The 18,448-nt window shown below is 32.6% G+C and overlaps 1 protein-coding gene across 1 annotated transcript; it reads right to left on the bottom strand.

The window, feature by feature from the left end:
• Nucleotides 1-756: 756 nt before the first annotated feature.
• On the bottom strand, nucleotides 757-3,190 carry LOC149235298 (patatin-like protein 5). Its single transcript, XM_089461351.1, has 7 exons — nucleotides 2,827-3,190; nucleotides 2,515-2,699; nucleotides 2,233-2,419; nucleotides 1,984-2,145; nucleotides 1,401-1,718; nucleotides 1,116-1,297; nucleotides 757-998 (listed from the first exon to the last, which is right to left on the bottom strand). Exons 1-7 carry the CDS (start codon nucleotides 2,911-2,913, stop codon nucleotides 923-925), a joined length of 1,197 nt encoding a protein of 398 aa, XP_089317477.1. The 5' UTR covers nucleotides 2,914-3,190; the 3' UTR covers nucleotides 757-922.
• Nucleotides 3,191-18,448: the final 15,258 nt, after the last annotated feature.

Below are 18,448 nucleotides of genomic sequence, written 5' to 3'. Positions count from 1 at the left end.
TGATTACATTTTTAAAATTAGTTTTAACCAAAATTAAGCTAGAAGAATTTTGCAAGTAGAATTAGAGTTATTCAAGAAATTAAATCCATTTATAGATTCAACAATTAAATTTAGAAAATTGAAAATTACATTTTTATCAATAAAATCATAAATCATAGTAAAATGTTTAATAGCCATTCTTACTTAAAAAAATAAAATATTAAATTTTTTTCTTAAAAAGGTGTAAAAGATGTGACATTAATAACTTAAGTGGAATCAAATGACTTAAAAATATTAATCCAAAATTAAAAAAATATTAATTAAAAACAATGAATACCATAAAAATGTTAATGCAATCCATGCAACTAAATAAATGATATGAAAAATTTACTCATGGGATCATAGGCTATTCCAACCCTACAGAAACGTCCATACCATTAATATTATATTCTATGCCATATGTATCACAAAAATATCCTACTCTACCAAAATCTTAATGGGGATGCCCACATAAAAAGGAGAGTGGGGATCTTTCATATTTAAATGGCGTTTAAGATGTGTCTATGTCCACACAGGGTCTAGATGGTTTGCATGACCGAATTAATGATAACAAGATTGAAAATTTTAATAATATTAATAATTAAAATGAAAACGAAATTACATATATACCTTAAAAGTTTGAGCTCAATGATTTAATTAATAATGTAAATATTACTATGTTAATTCTTGTGTAACTTTTTCTTTAAATATTAGTAAAGGTATGGTAAAAAACATTACTTTTCAAAATCAATATATTAATGAAATATGCAGAAAGCCTCAATTTTCAAATTGGATATCAAAGTTACATTACATATCGAAGTTAAGATCATCTTCGAACAAAGTACAACATTCATAAGGGAAAACTAACATTCATAAAGTGAGGAAAACTAACATTCATAAAGTTTCAGGACTCTAAGTCTTCGCCACTAGGAGCAGCAGTTGATCGTGACTTTCTTTCACGTGAAAGTAGCTGCGCAAACCTGCCAAATCAATACAATATTAACAGTGAAACCAATTCACATGAACCATTTTCTGTCATAAAACTTGATTTAGCAATTTTCATTGAAATTGACGTATTCAATAAGAACTAAAATGACCTGATCAATGCATCATGGTTGGTCTTCCAGTCTTGCTCTGGCGTTCGCTCATAGTAGCCCGTCTCGATATTGACACTTGAAACAGGCTTGGCCAAGAGATCGCTACCTATCGTTTTCAAGGCTTTTAGATTCTCCTCCGTCGACAGATCCAATGAGCTAGTGTGATCTCCCAGCTGCGGTTCCTGATCACAATGAGGCAGTGTGTTATATATCTCGAATATAGATTTGTTCAACTTCAAACAAAATCTATGGGTGAATTATATATGGAGGGTGCAAGAAAAGTACCTGGATTCTGAGATACATATGCATGTTAATGGTTTTGAACCAGAAGAATTCGTGAATGTCCGACATATCCGAACTTGATTGCAATAAAATATCAATTAAAGGTGATCTACCGTCCTTAGTTAACCATCCAAATAAGCCCCATTTTGCAGCGTCCGTGGCCTTGTAACGAGCTACTTTTTTTCCTGTTCCAAGAGAAAGAACCAGAAGCTTGCTAGACTCGTTCTCGATCAAATTTAAATCAATACTTGGTTTCGACAATGGTGGATTCGAATTGCGAGCGGAAATTTCTTTCAACAAATGGTTTACTGCAAGTAATGTCTGCAAGAATATGTTACAGGCCAACAAATTAATTGCGCAACCCATTAGGCAAAACTGTTACGCAGTGACTTTGAAAACTGAAATACAATTTCCTTCGACACATCGTTTACTGCAAGTAATGTTTCAAGATTATTTTAGAGGGCAACAAATTAATTTCACGGCCCCTTACCAAAAGTGTTACGCTGTGACTTTGAAAACTGAAATTTAAACCATAGCTACCAATTTTTTTTAGCTGGCAATTGAAAAATATATCACCACGACTTACCGGATCGTTAGCTGCAACTCCCCCGTCTATTAGATTGAAGTTTCTGGGATTTCCCCGGGAATCTTGTGTTTTGAAGGAATGAGGAGGAAGATTTGTTGGAGCTGCTGAGGTCCCAATACAGACATCCGACAAAAATGCATCTTTCGACTCATCTTTCCTAGCCTGTATAGAGATTTGGTATATTCTATTTGTTAAACAGGCGTTGGAATTGATTTCAAGATTAGAGTGATCAGATCAGATAAAAATTACCTCAGAAGACGAGAAGATTATTGGTTGCTGTAAATGTATATCATATGCAGGAATTACAATGTCTGTTAGAGTCTCACTTAACCTTCTAGCCCCACATAAATCTTTTGTGGTGCTACGGAGGAAATCCCCGGAATATTTGGGCCCTGTCAAAGCCCTATATTGTGTCCATAACCATCCAAAAAAGCCCCTGTCAGTAATTCATTTAAATTGATTCAGCTCTCTGTGAACATATTGAACATGGAGGTTGTAACATTAAAACCATAAAAATATTGCGTCGCTAACTTCTTCGACGGTGGAAAAATGGAAGGACATCTGTCGAAATAAAGGCTAGTGATATCTTCCGCAGTAAACTGTGGGCGTTTGTTTTCATTTGGAAGAGTCAACATTGCAGCGATTAATCCTCCCGTGCTCGTCCCCGCGATGATGTCGAAATAATCAGCTATTTTAACATTTGGACCGTCGATTCCCTGTCACCGCAAATTTATAATTAGCATTGCTGATAAACATCATCAAAATAAAAACTCAATCACAAACTTTTAGAACTGGAATTAGTTTAAAACTGGGTTTGATGAGATTAAACTTGTATAATATTACCTGAAGCTTTCTCTCCAGGAATTGAATGATAGTTGCTGGGATGATCCCACGGACCCCTCCTCCGTCAATGCTTAAAACTGTTTTCATGACTTCAATTAACTGCAAACACTGAAGGAAGAACGACTACAATAGATGTAGAATGACCAACAAATTGCTATGACTCTGTTTTTGTAGGAGCGGGAGTGGAGAACAATGCCTTTGAATTTACAAACGTCTTTCAATACGTGGAACTTGCGATTCTGCATTCTCGCCCGAAGCTACTACGAGCCATCGAGAAGAATAGGTCTGGATTTTATGAAAGTTGTCTCTTTCACGATTCACGGTGCACACCTTCCACCAACCAGTGCCGGCTGATATGACTTGCTCATTGAAGCGCGGGCAAAGTTGGAATAGGCGGGCGTAACCCAATCAAAAATAGGTATTTATTTTTAGAGAATGATTTGATTGGGATCTATTTCTCTTAGTTTTACGGAATGATGATTTGATTGGTATCTATTTCTCCTTTTTTTTCCACAATTTGATTGGGATGGATCTATTTCTTTTTTTTTTTTCCACAATTTGATTGGGATCTATTTCTTTTATTTTTCCACCATGATTTGATTCATTGGATCTATTTCTCTTATTTATCCACAATTTGATTGGGATTTATTTCTATTTTTTTCCACAATTTGACTGGAATCTATTTTTCTTATTTTTCCACCATAATTTGATTGATTGGGATCTATTTTTCTTATTTTTCCATAATGATTTGATTTTTTTTTTCCACACTGATTTGATGATTTTATTTTATTTTTAAACAAGGACTTTTCTTTTTAAATAAGGGATTTGTTTTTCTTATTTTTGCACCATGATTTGATTGAAAATATTTATGAAAATATATATATTTTTTCTTTCTAAATTTCAACTTAGAACACAATGGTTTGATGATTTGATTTTCGTTTTCCACACTAATTTGATAATTTGATTTTCTTTTTAAATAAGGGATTTATTTTTCTTATTTTTTCCCCACTTACAACTCTTAATTTTCAACCATGCTTTGACGATCTGGTTTTCTTTTTCCACAATGATTTGATTTGATTTTTAAATAAAAGATTTTCTTTTTAAATAGCTATTTATTACTCTTATTTTTTATTTTTAAATAAGGGATTTAAATAACAGATTTATTATTTTTAATTTCATTTTAATAAATTTTCAAACCATCATTTTTTATAACTAAAAATAACATATTATATATATATATATATAACCTACAAAATTAATAACATTGTCGATTCGATTCATGAATAGAATAACATTATTTAAATCGGAAAATAAAATTGATTAATAACATATACTTTATGTTTCTTTAATAGAAAATAAGGTTGATTGATAATATATAATTTATGTTCATGTCTATTTGGGAAATTGAAAACCATGAGTATCTAGTCCATTTCATATTAATCGGTATCGATTTCATTTCATGTTAATAGAAAACCAAGATTATTGTGATAGGGATCAAAATCATCATACACGTATATAAACCAACCGAGTTGAGTATTTCCTTTATATACGAATATATTTTACTAAAAATAATTCAACATATTATTTTATTAATGATAAATGATAATTTAAAATGAAAATGAATTTAAAGATAAAACTAATGCTAATAAGATTATAATATTATAATTTAAAATAAATTAAACGTTTTGAAAAATGCTTATAATAAGTATAGAAAATTAAATTCTGAGTATGAGAATAGACTCACGTGTCCACTGACAAATGGAAGTAAGCCTTCAATTCCTGAGTTGCCACAACCGGTGATTAAAACGTTGGCGTCTTTGAAGGTGGCTCTGTTTTGGTAGGAGCAGAAGTGGAGAACAATGCCTTTGAATTTACAAACGTCTTTCAATACGTGGAACTTGGGGTTCTACATCTCGCCCGAAGCTACTACGAGCCATCGAGCAGAATAGGTCTGGATTTTATGAAAGTGGCCTCTTTCGCGATTCATGGTGCACACCTTCGGCAACGCCTAATCAGTTATTCATAGAGTATTTAATGCTTGGGATATGCACACAGCTTAACGCGATAACAAGAGAGCGGGGAGTTTCGACATTAAATAATATTTGGGCTTTCCCGTATTATCGGACTAAGCTGCGTGCAGCGTGCATATCCCCGGCATTCAATACTCTATGGATGGCTGATTAGGCGTTGCCCACACCTTCCACCAACTGGTGCTGGCTGATATGACTTGCTCATTGAAGCGCGGGCAAAGTTGGAATCGCGGACGTGAGTGAGTCGGGATAATTGCCGTCGACAGGGAGCAAAGGAAGCTCATAGAAACGTTTGGGAAGATGAAGATGGATGTGGTCAAGTTCCAAATCTCCACCGATGTCCGCCATGGATATATATAAGTAACACACTTATTTTATATATATATATATATATACATATAAAAGTATGTTAAAAATATATAATTCCTCGTAGACTCCCTATTTCAACCCCATGTGGATGGGGCGTTGTTGATTTTTTTTTTTTAATTTAATGGGAAGGATTGGATTTAACCTGCGCGAATATACCTTCGTATGAGTCTCACATCCACGGTGGTTGTGCCAGGGAAAGCAAAGTGATCGGAAGAAAATTATAACGGTATATTTGGGCCTCTAGCCTGCCCAATTGCCACGTTAAGAAATGTGTTACCTGGTGTTTGCGGTTAGACCATGGGGTTTCTTTTGCTGCATAAGCAGTGGACATAGAATTCCTTGCCTTCTTAATAATCAATATGTTAATAAGGAGATTGAAACGCTTTCGTCATGTGTATTCGTTCACCCACGTCCATTTCGATTCAATCGCTGAAGATTCGAGCTAGAACCAGAAGAGCCACCTCTTTATTTCCATCGTCATAGCTTTCAACTCGCCTCATGTATCTTCCATGAGCTCTCCATATGGGGTGTAAGCACACAAACTTTGTCGTAGCTTTCAACTCGCCTCATGTATCTTCCATGAGCTCTCCATTTGGGGTGTAAGCACACAAACTTTGTCATAGCTTTCAACTCGCCTCATGTATCTTCCATGAGCTCTCCATATGGGGTGTAAGCACACAAACTTTGTTGGTTGGAACGGTAAAGGAATGACGGATTCGCTTTCCTAGATGCCACGGGAACCAATCGCGGAACGTTGGCACATGACAGTTATCTCTTAGCCATTCTCACTGCTACCCTAATGCAAAGTAGATATTGACATAATTAGATATTGATATAGTTAGGTATTGATATTAAATTATAGGGTTATTGTTAGATTTGAAACTTTTGTGATCTATAATATAGAAAAATATTTTTCAAATTAATCACATTTTCACATTTTCTTGGAGATGAACCATATTAATTGGTTAGAAAGGTAGACCCAATCCTCAAAATGTGATTAAACAAAAAAAATTTTGTATATGATTATTGGTATACCCTTGACTACAAGAGAAATATGTGAACTTGTGGGTTTTATAAACATTTATAATAATCAGACATTTGATAATGGTCATAAATATTTGATTACTCAAGTCTTTACAACCTTTTTTTTTTGGATCACCTTGACATTGTCTTTATGAATGGTGAGTAATACAAACATTTAATAATGATCATAAATATTTGATTTCTTAAGCATTTACAACCCTTTTTTCCTTGACATTATCTTTATGAAAGGTGTGTATTACAGTTAAGTAATAGCGAGGAAGAGGCGCAATGAAGAGGATTGCTAGAAAAATGACAATGAAGAGGAATGTTTGAATAATCTGTGGAAGGAATGGAGCATGTAACATACCCCCGTAACCTCACATGAAAATGCATGGAGTTAGAATTTTTTTACACAAATTACTCACAAGTAATTATCCAAATCACTATTTCATATTCCTCATTAACCATTATATATAATGTTCATTAGTACATAAAGTAACTTTCAATAAAATACAGTAACTTGCATAACCATTAGCAATCATTGTTGTAGTACTATTGTTGTATATTAACATAAATTGTGTGATGAACCTTGCTTTCATTTCATGATTCTCTTAACCAAATTAGTTAATAACATACTTGATATTATGGATATCACATCACATAAGGAATCAACATCATCAAATTGACACAATAATAAACCATATCATTGAACACCGATATACCCTCGAAACCCCATAGGGTCAAAACAAGAAAACGTTTAATTTTACTATTAAACGCTCATGAGGGTGTTCACCCCTCACTCAATGGCTTATAAGGGAGTCCATCCCTTATCCATTGTTATAAAATATTACAATGAAATATCATTAAAATACCACATACCTAGCTAAAAGCTATTACAATTGTCACGAAACCATTTCCCTACATATCACCACTCTGTACATCCTTCTGGCATGATTGCTTTGCTCCATTAGTGTACCATCCTACAACTTGTACTCATGAGCATGGACTGTTAGATCCTTATCTACCACAATGTTAAACATAATTTGTCTTTGGTACAAACTATTATTGTTACCTATCATTGTTGTCATCAACAAGCTTTGGTAACAAGATTAGATAAAATATTAATTCATCAATATTTAGTCTCTAAAAGAGATATTTTAACATCTATTCATGTGCAACCATGAGATGTAAATATAATATCACAACATGCTTCTTCTAACAACATTGTGCTTGTATAAACAAATAATTATCAAGCATGTCAAAATAATTATCACATTACTATGATCATTCTCGCACCAACACATGTTCATATCCAAAGGATACCGTTGTAACCATTCATATTACATTTAAAGGATACTAGCAACTTATATTTGTTTTCCATGCATCTAATTAGATAAAAACTTATTCAAGAGAGCTAACCCCTTAGCTTCTTCTTTGTGCATGTAAGTAAGTAATATTTCCAATACAATAGATATTATTATAAGGGAAGACTAACATGATAGACATAATTATTGTACATGCAAATGCAAGTCCCTTTTTCGAAAAGCATCTTTTCTAAAATAGAGTTATTTATAAAATCTATTGTAGGCACAAAGACATGTGTTGCTCTAAAACAAAACTAATGTGTTAGTCATTATTTCTTGCATGTGCATCAGTAATTACTTGTTTTGCTTTCGAGGATCTAACATAATACTTACTCTTTTCTGCACACAAGTCCATGTTTCTCTTTTAAAATATATGACACAATAGTTCTACAAATCCATGCATCTAGTTAGCTATTGTTTCTAGGCTTCTACATATGTTCTCGTTTCACATAGTTATTTTCAAGAACTCAACATAGTTTCTCTATCTTTCTATGTAGAAAATCCTTATGAATTTGTTTGCAAGAAAATATCATAACAAAGTTCTCATGCATTTGTTTTCGGGAAAGTATCATAGTCAACCTTTCTTTTGGGCATAAGAACTAAACTAATAATACTGCTAAGCTTTTATGCATTAAACCATGTAATTAAAACAAACTAACTAATATACATTACACAAATCATTTATGTTTTCTTCAACAAAGAATGATGTCCTATAAAAACATAAGCTAGTTATTAAAACTACGTATTTCAAAAGAAAATTTCATTTTTCAAGAAAAATAATCTAATTAAATCTTCCTTTTTAGTTTTCACCACTCATGGAAATATTTCACAAATTCTCTCTTTGATCTATATTCACTTCCAAGAAAATAACTTGGATTTGTTATTATTTCATACACTAGTAAGAAATCTATTTTTTTAAGAAAAGATCACACATCCTACCTTTTCTTACATATATGCAATGTTATATAAATATAAGCAAACTTATTTATCTTTTAATGCCATAATTATATAATAACAATATTTATCTACACTTAGTAATATATTTTCTTTAGCAAGAAAAATATATAATAACAATCTTTGTGTATATGTAATAATATATTTTCTTTACCAAGAGAAATATATAATAACAATCTTTGTCTACATGCAGTAACATATTTTCTTCACCAAGAAAAACATATAAAAATCAATTTTTATCTACATGTAATAATATATTTTCTTTACTAAGAAAATTAATGTGAATATTGTAACCACAAAATCCAAATCTTTTTCACACACACAAATCTACTTTGTTTTTAACACACAAAATTCACATATAATATGTGTAATAAAGTATGTGCAAGAATATTCATATTGTATCTTTTCTTTTCAAGAAATAAAATGTAAATGAAATATATACTTATATTAATTGCAATACCCATGAACTAGCAAATGGTTTGGTCTCAACAAAGGGCATTTGGATGCTTTGACGTTTTGCAAGCGACTATATTCACTATGTCGTCAAATCCACATATGCCTCCTTTTGAGCATTTACTTATTCCTTCGCTAGGAAATTACTTTTGTTGTTCTCTCAAATGATGTTTGTTGTGCTCTTAAATGGCGACTCCAGCAACTATTTTCTCTTTGATCTTAAATGGCCTTCGTTGGGAAATTACTTTTGTTGTGCTCTTAAATGGAAGCTCCACTAACCATGAGCCAAAGCATAAACTGGATATGGAAAGAAGACATTATGGTTGCCCCCAAGTTTTAGAGAAGCTCAGACATATGTCCTTTGCCTCGCCATCAATCCAGGAAACAACCCACAACTGGTAAGTAAAACAAAAGTACAGTTATCAAGAACCGAACCCTAAATAAATTCAAATCCAACTGTCATGTAATAAAGGATAAAAAAATTTTAAATAATATTCTTTGTGTAAAATAAACATGAAATAGGGATGTTACATACTCCCCCCCTTAAAGAGAACACTGTCCCTGGTGTTCATCTATCATTGAGAATTAATTTCTACTCATTATAAAGCATCCAAACAACTGAAAATGAGATCCTTTCCCTTCAAAATGAAGGATTCCATTTCCAACGAATACCAATAAGCAAAATAAATAATGTTGATCTATAGTCATAAGCATTTATAACTACAAAACAAAGCAATTTCCACTTTCCATAACTTAGCCACTATTCAATTAAATAGAAACAAAACAAAATCTCTATACCAACTTACCATTATTTACCAATTACTCTTACAATTCATGATCACTTTTATGCAAGCACTACAATAGTGATTGGACAACTCATCAACACTCCATGGTAATTAACCTATAATGTATGACTAACAAATTCAATCACATTAGTCACAACATTTTTTATCAAATGAAATACTTTTAACTATCAATCAATTATGCAATGACAGGTCATATTTAAATCACAATACTTTTACAAGTACTTATAGAGCATTAACACTCTAATCATCCAAATGGTAAATCATTGCATGATGTGCAAACTGTCTTAGCTCCATCTAAAAAGATGCACACGGTACTTCTAAAAGTACACAAAGAGCACCTAGCTCTCTAATCATTAAAATAGTCAATAACTGCACCAAGCGAAAATTGTCTTAGCCCCTACTAAGACAATCATAAGATTGCTAATATAATAAAGGAACTAAAATTCCAATAACTCCTTACTGAGCACTAAGCTCCTTTTGTGTTAAGATGTGCCTAACATATTTTAAACAATTATATATATAATTCATTTTTAACACAACACATAACTAATTAATTAATTTGTTCTCCTATGACAACTATAGTGGTAAAGGAATGCTCCTCCCAACCCATGGGAACATATTTCCACAACCAGATCGAGTCATTTTCACATCTAGACAATTCTTTTATAGAGATTATAGTAGGTCTAGTATGGAATTCTACTGGCCAACTGGCTCAAGAATTTCAGTGACCATATAGGGTCCAATATAGAGTTCCTTTTGGCAGTGTCCTTCCTATTCTTCTGACAGTGTCCCCTCTATGAGGAATTTTGGGCCTCCTCCAGCAGGCTCCAAATCAACAGAGTTGTCTCACGCTTTTTACCCTCTTCACTATCTTGGCCAAATCTTTTCCCTTACTAAGACCATTTATCTCGAGGGAGAGGAATTCCGGGTAGGCAAGTTCCATGAACCCCTTTGGGCAGGCAACCACCATCATCCCAAGGCCTTATGGTCTTTCACAATTGTCGACAATTGTCTGGCATGTTAAATTCATCTTTTAGCACTCTTTTCCACAATAATTTACATAATGAACCATATGCACATTATCATTAATAAAATAAGCATGCATGTACACCATTCATTTACACTTAACCGTCAACATGGGTCCACAATATCTAGATTGACAGGAAACATAACTAACATACATGTTGTATGCATTCTGATTTTCCAAGTAACACAATCATGCATATCATATAACATTATACTTTCTCATTTACGATTGCAATTCACATTTCAATGTTTTACCTTGACAATTTTTCTTGTTGCCATTAAGCTACCACTACTTAATCCCATCAGCAACGTTAGTCATAAATATGTATGATTTAACAAGTATTCACCGTCCAAATCATTTCCAATTTTCATAGTGTATTTTCATCAACATACCAATATATGAACTACCATAATCACTTGTTTACAAATTGTAATAAGCTTAAATCAAATTCAATTCATGCATATAAGTTTTATTAGTTAGTCATGCAACACTAACCAATCACGGCGACCAACCATCTTAATGCATCAATGACAAGACTTATTCAACAATTAGTTATTATAATCAATTCTGAGTACTTGACTCATTTTTTATTTTCAATATCTAAAGGGGTTCTTCCAGTGTCCTTTTAAAACACTCTATTGTCCTATTCAAGGAAATTCCCCATATTTTACATTCATGCAATCACTCATTCAAAGTAGTGCATTTTAACTTCAGTCGTGTTCATTAAATGTATCATTAATATTTCCATATTTGCAAAAGTTGGTAGTTAATTGTCACTTTCCTTAGTGGGTGTTCAAGATTATTCATAAGTGTGACAAAGATTTTATTGTCTTTTATTCTCATTAGGATTCAAATGTCATGAACATAGTTTTGCAGTAAACTTTATTACTTACTACTCGCAGTTATAAACATGAATCACACATATCATGTCAAAAGTAGTCTATTGCATATATCAATATGTAGGTGGTTAGATGCATACCTGAGTTAATGCTCACTAGCAGCATACCTCAATTTCTTTTTTTCTTAAAAATTCCCAAAGGTGCTAGTGTTGCAACCTTTATCTCTGATACCACTTGTAACATACCTCGGTAACCTCACACGAAAATGTAGGGAGTTAGAATTTTTCTACACAAATTACTCACAGGTAATTATCCAAATCACTATTCCATATTCCTCATTAACCATTAGATATAATGTTCATTAGTACGTAAAGTAACTTTCAATAGAAGACAGTAACTTGCATAACCATCAACAACCACTATTGTAGTGTTGTTGTTGTATATTAACATAAATTTTCTCATGAACCTTGCATTCATTTCATGATTCCCTTAACCAAATTAATTAATAGCATACTTGGTATTATGGATATCACATCACATAAGGAATCAACATCATCAAACTAACACAATAATCAATCATATCGTTGAACACTGATATACGTTGAAAACCTCGTAGGGTGTAAACCAACAAATGTTTAATTTTATTAATAAATGCTTGTGAGGCTATTCACCCATCACTCAATGGCTTATAAGGGAGTCCATCCCTTATCCATTGTTATAAAATATTATAATGAAATATCATTAAAATACCACATGCCTATCTAAAAGCTATTACAATTGTCATGAAACCATTTACGTACATATTACCACTCTCTACATCCTTGTGGAATGATTGCTCCATTTGTGTACCATCCTGCAACTTGTACTCATGAGCGTGGACTGTTAGATACTTATTTACCACAATGTTAAACATAGTTTGTCTTTGGTACAAACAATCATCGTTTCCTTACATTGTTGTTGTCAACAAGCTTTGGTAACAAGATTAGATAAAATATTAATCAATCAATATTGAGTCTGAGAAGAGATATTTTAACATTTATTCATGTGCACCAATGAGATGTAAATATAATATCACAACATGCTTCTTCTAACAACATTGTGCATGTATAAATAAATAATTATCAAGCATGTCAAAATAATTACCACTTTACTATGATCATTATCGCATCGACACCCATTCATATCCAAAGGATACCGTTGTAACCATTCATATTCCATTTAAAGGATACTAACAATTTATCTTTCCTTTCCATGCATGTAATTAGATAAAAACTTATTCAAGAGAACTAACCCCTTAGCTTCTTCTTTGTGCGTGTAAGTAAGTAATCTTTCCAATACAATAGATATTATTATAAGGGAAGACTAACATGATAGATATCATTATTGTACATGCAAATGCAAGTCCCTTTTCCGAAAAGCATCTTTTCCAAAATAGAGTTATTTATAAAATCTATTGTATGCACAAAGACATGTGTTGCTCTAAAACAAAACTAATGTGTAAATCATTATTTCTTGCATGTGCATAAGTAATTACTTGTTTTACTTTCAAGGATCTAATATAATACTTACTCTTTTCTGCACACAAATCCATGCATGTAGTCAACTATTGTTTCTATGCTTCTACATATGTGTTCTTTTCACATAGTTATTTTCAAGAACTCAACATAGTTTCTCTATCTTTCTATGTACAAAGCCCTTATGAATTTGTTTCCAAGAAAGTATCATAACAAAGTTCTCACTCATTTTCTTTTAATAAAGTATCATAACAAAGTTCTCATGCATTTGTTTTCGAGAAAGTATCATAATCAACCTTTCTTTTGGGCATAAGAATTAAAATAATTATAATGTTAACTTTTTATGCATTAAACCATGCAATTAAAAAAAACTAACCAATATACAATACACAAATCATTTATCTTTTCTTCAACAAATACTGATGTCCTATAAAGACATAAGGTAGTTGTTAAAACTACATATTTCAAAAGAAAATCTCATTTTTTAAGAAAAATAATATAATTATCTTTTCTCATTTATTTTTCACCACCCATGGAAATATTTCACAAATTCCCTCTTTGATCTATATTGACTTCCAAGAAAATAACTTGGACTTGTTATTATTTCATACACTAGTGAGAAATCCGTTTTTTTAAGAAAAGATCATGTATCCTATATTTCCTTACATATATGCAATTTTATATAAATACAAGCAAATTTATTTATCTTTTAATGCCGTAATTATATAACAACAATCTTTATCTACACTTAGTAATATATTTTCTTTACTAAGAAAAATATATAATAATAATATTTGTCGACATGTAGTAATATATTTTCTTTACGAAGAGAAATATATAATAACAATCATTGTCTACATGCAGTAACATATTTTCTTTACGAAGAAAAACATATAAAAATCAATCTTTATCTACATGTAATAATATATTTTATTTACTAAGAAAACTAACGTGAATTTTGTAACCACAAAATTCAGATCTTTTTCACTTATCTCGCATTTCAAGAAATCACAAATCTACTTTGGCAAATGGTTTGGTCTCAACAAAGGGCATTTGGATGCTTTGACGTTTTGCAGGCAACTATATTCACTATATCATCAAATCCACATATACGTCCTTCTAAGAATTTACTTATTCCTTTGCTGGGAAATTACTTTTTTTGTGCTCTTAAATGATGTTTGTTGTGCTCTTAAATGGTGACTCCATCAATTATTTTTGCATTTCTCTTAAATGGCCTTCGCTGGGAAATTACTTTTGTTGTGCTCTTAAATGGCGGCTCCAGCAATTACTTTTTCTTTGCTCTTAAATGGCAGCTCCACTGACCATGAGCCAAAGCATAAACTAGATATGGAAAGAATACATTATGGTGGCCCCCAAATTTTAGAGAAGCTTCGGCATATGTCCTTTTCCTCGTCATCAATCTAGGAAACAACCCACAATCGGTAAGTAAAATGAAAGGAAAATTATCAAGAACCAAACCCTAACTAAATTCTAATCCAACTGTCATGTAATAAAGGATAAATAAATGTTAATTAATATTCTTCGTGTAAAATAAACGTGAAATAAGGATGTTACATACCCCCCCCCCCCCCAAAAAAAAAAAAAGAGAACATCGTCCCTGGTGTTCATCTATCATTGGGAATTATTTCTACTCATTATAAAGAATCCAAACAACTGAAAATGAGATCCTTTCCCTCCAAAATTAAGGATTCCATTTCCAATGAATACCAATAGGAAAAAGAAATAATGTTGATATATAGTCATAAGCATTTATAACCGCATAAAAAAGAAATTTCTACGTTCCATAACTTAGCCATTATTCAATTATAAAGAAACAAAACAAAATCTCTATACCAACTTACCATTACTTACCAATTACTCTTATCATGGTCACTTTTACGCAAGCACTTCAATAGTGATTGGACAACTCATCAACACTCCATGGTAATTAACCTATAATGTATGACTAACAAATTCAATCACATTAGTCACAACATTTTTTATCAAATGAAATACTTTTAACTATCAATCAATTGTGCAATGACAGGTCATATTTAAATCACAATACTTTTACAAGTACTTATAGAGCATTAACACTCTAATCATCCAAATGGTAAATCATTGCATGATGTGCAAACTGTCTTAGCTCCATCTAAAAAGATGCACACGGTACTTCTAAAAGTACACAAAGAGCACCTAGCTCTCTAATCATTAAAATAGTCAATAACTGCACCAAGTGAAAATTGTCTTAGCCCCTACTAAGATGATCATAAGATTTGTAATATAATAAAGGAACTAAAATTCCAATAACTCCTTACTGAGCACTAAGCTCCTTTTGTGTTAGGATGTGCCTAACATATTTTAAAAAATTATATATAAAATTCATTTTCAATACAACACATAACTAATTAATTAATTTGTTCTCCTATTAGAATTATAGTGGTAAAGGAATGCTCCTCCCAGCCCATGGGAACTAATTTGCACAACCATATCAAGTCATTTTTTCATCTAGACAATCCTTTGATAGAGACTATACTAGGTCTAGTATGGAATTCCACTGGCCAACCAGCTCAAGAATTCCAATAACCACATAGGGTCCAATATAGGATTCCTCTTGGTAGCATCTTGCCTATTCTTCTGACAGCGTCCAATCTAGGAAGAATTTTGGGCCTCCTCAAACAGTCTCCAAATCAATAGAGTTTCCTCATGCTTTTTACTCTCTTCACCATCTTGGCCAAATCTTTTCCCTTATTGAGATCATTTATCTGTAGGTAGAGGAAATCTAGGAAGGCAGGTTCCATGAACCCCTTCAGGTGGGCAACTGCCATCAACCCAAGGCCTTATGGCCTTTCATAATTGTCGACAACTATCTGACATGTTAGATTGATCTTTTAGCACTCTTCTCCATAATAATTTACATAATGAACCATATGCACATTATCATTAATAAAATAAACATGCATGTACACCATTCATTTACACTTAACCCTCAACATGGATCCACAATATCTAGATTGATAGGAAACATAACTAACATATATGTTGTATGCATTATGTTTTTCCAAGTAACACGATCATGCATATCATATAACATTATAATTTCTCATTTACGATTCCAATACACATTTAAACGTTATATCTTGACAAGTTTTATTGTTGCCATTAAGCTACCACTACTTAATCCCATCAGCAATGTTAGTCATAAATATGTTTCATTTAACAACTATTCACTTTCCAAATCATTTCCAATTTTCACGGTGTATTATCATCAACATACCGATATATGAAGTAACTACCATAATCAATTGTTTTTGAATTGTAACAAGCTTAAATCAAATTTGATTCATGCATATAACTTTTATTAGTTAGTCATGCAACACTAACCAATCATAGCTATCATGTTATGGAACCGACTCAAGAAAAGATAGAAAAGATAGATCAATGCCTTAGAATTCAACCTCTTCAAGGGGGCAACCTCCTTTACATTACATAAATGAACAATTCTTGGATGATACAAATGACAAAACCTCCTTTCTATATATAGGAGTCTAAGAAGTCACAATATAACCTAGCCGACCTAACAATAATAATATAAGGCCACAAAAATAACAATAGAGGGTTTCTATGGGGCACAATAATAACAATATGGGGACAATAGGGGCACAACAATATTAATAAGGGATACAACTACAATAGTAATGGGGTAATCAGTAGTATTATAGGGATCTAACATGCCCCTCTCCTTCAAAAAAGTGTTGTCCTCAACACTTGAGTAGTTCTGCATGCTTCTGTATAAAATTCTCATCCTCCCATGTGAATCTTCAGCGGATAAGTTCTTCCACTTGATGAGATACTCTGAAATTGATCGATTTCGTAGCTTTCTAGTTCTTGTCTCTGTGACTGCTTCTAGTTCCAATATAATTTTTCCTTCCTAGTGAAGTTCTAGCAATATTGTTTGAACTGGGAGCTTGTCACCTATAACCTTATTTAAACATGAAACATGGAAAACTATGTGCACTTGAGAAGCTGCAGGAAGCTCCAATTTGTATGCCATAGTACCAATCTTTTGCGACACCTTGTATGGGCCATAATACTTTGGTGATAATTTATTATCCTTCTTAGCTTGCTTCAAGGACATTTCTTTATATGGTTGTAGCTGTAGGAATACCCAATCACCTACCTCAAAACTTCTTTCACTACGATGTTGATCTGCCTGTTGTTTCATTCTATTCTATGCCAACACGAGGTTATCCTTTAAGAGTTGGAGGACTTATTGTTGATGTTCTATGCAATGTTCCACTGCTTGAACCTTAGAATTTTCTCTTAAATATGATGTGATGGATCGTGGCCAATATCCATAAAGTGCCATAAATGGGGTCATTTTTGTTGCTATATGGAAGGATGTGTTATACCACCATTCAGCTAGAGGCGACCATTTGACCCATTGTGTTTGTTTATCAGAGACAAAGCAACGAAGGTATCCTTACAGACATTTATTTACTACCTCAGTTTGCCCATCAGATTGAGGATGATAAGATGAGCTATGAGCTAACTGAGTACCAAGACAAGAAAATAATTTTGTCCAAAAATTTCCAATGAAGATGGGATCTCTGTCACTTACAATAATCTTTGGATTTCCATGTAGCTTTTGAATTGTTTCCATAAATTCAGTAGAAACTGTACTGGCTTTAAATGGATGTGATAATGCACAAAAGTGTGCATACTTGGTAAGTTTGTCAACTACCACCATGATGACATTCTTTCCCTCAGACTTGGGTAAAACTGTGATAAAAGCCATTGAAACCTCCTCCCAACGTTGGCTTGGAATGGATAAAGGTTGTAATAGACCGGGGACTTAATTGTTTCAACTTTATTTTGTTGGCAAACCAAACATTCCGCCACAAAATTTTGAATATCTGATTTAAGGCCATCCCAAAAAAATTCCTTCTTAACCCTGTGGTAAGTTTTTTTAAAATCCTGAGTGCCCTCCTAAGGGAGAAGTGTGCAATTCCATAAGAATATTTTGTTTGAGTTGGGAATTCTTACAGAGGTATAAGAGATCTTTGTACCATAATGAATCATTTTGCCAGCTAAATGTATCAGATGTACTAGAATCTTGTTGTAACTTTCGAATAAGTGCCCACACTTCTTCATCATTCTTCCATTCCTCCCTTGCTTCATTTATCCAATTGGGTTGGATAATAGAAATCGCACACAACAATGGTTCCACATCCTCATCCTTT

This window comes from Pinus tabuliformis, chromosome 8 (assembly GCF_031772625.1).
Source record: "Pinus tabuliformis cultivar Carrire ecotype Pingquan chromosome 8, CPIR1, whole genome shotgun sequence".
Taxonomy (NCBI): Eukaryota; Viridiplantae; Streptophyta; class Pinopsida; order Pinales; family Pinaceae; genus Pinus; species Pinus tabuliformis.
The sequence above is the reverse complement of the archived record's forward strand: the minus strand, read 5'-3'. Positions and strand labels throughout refer to the sequence as shown.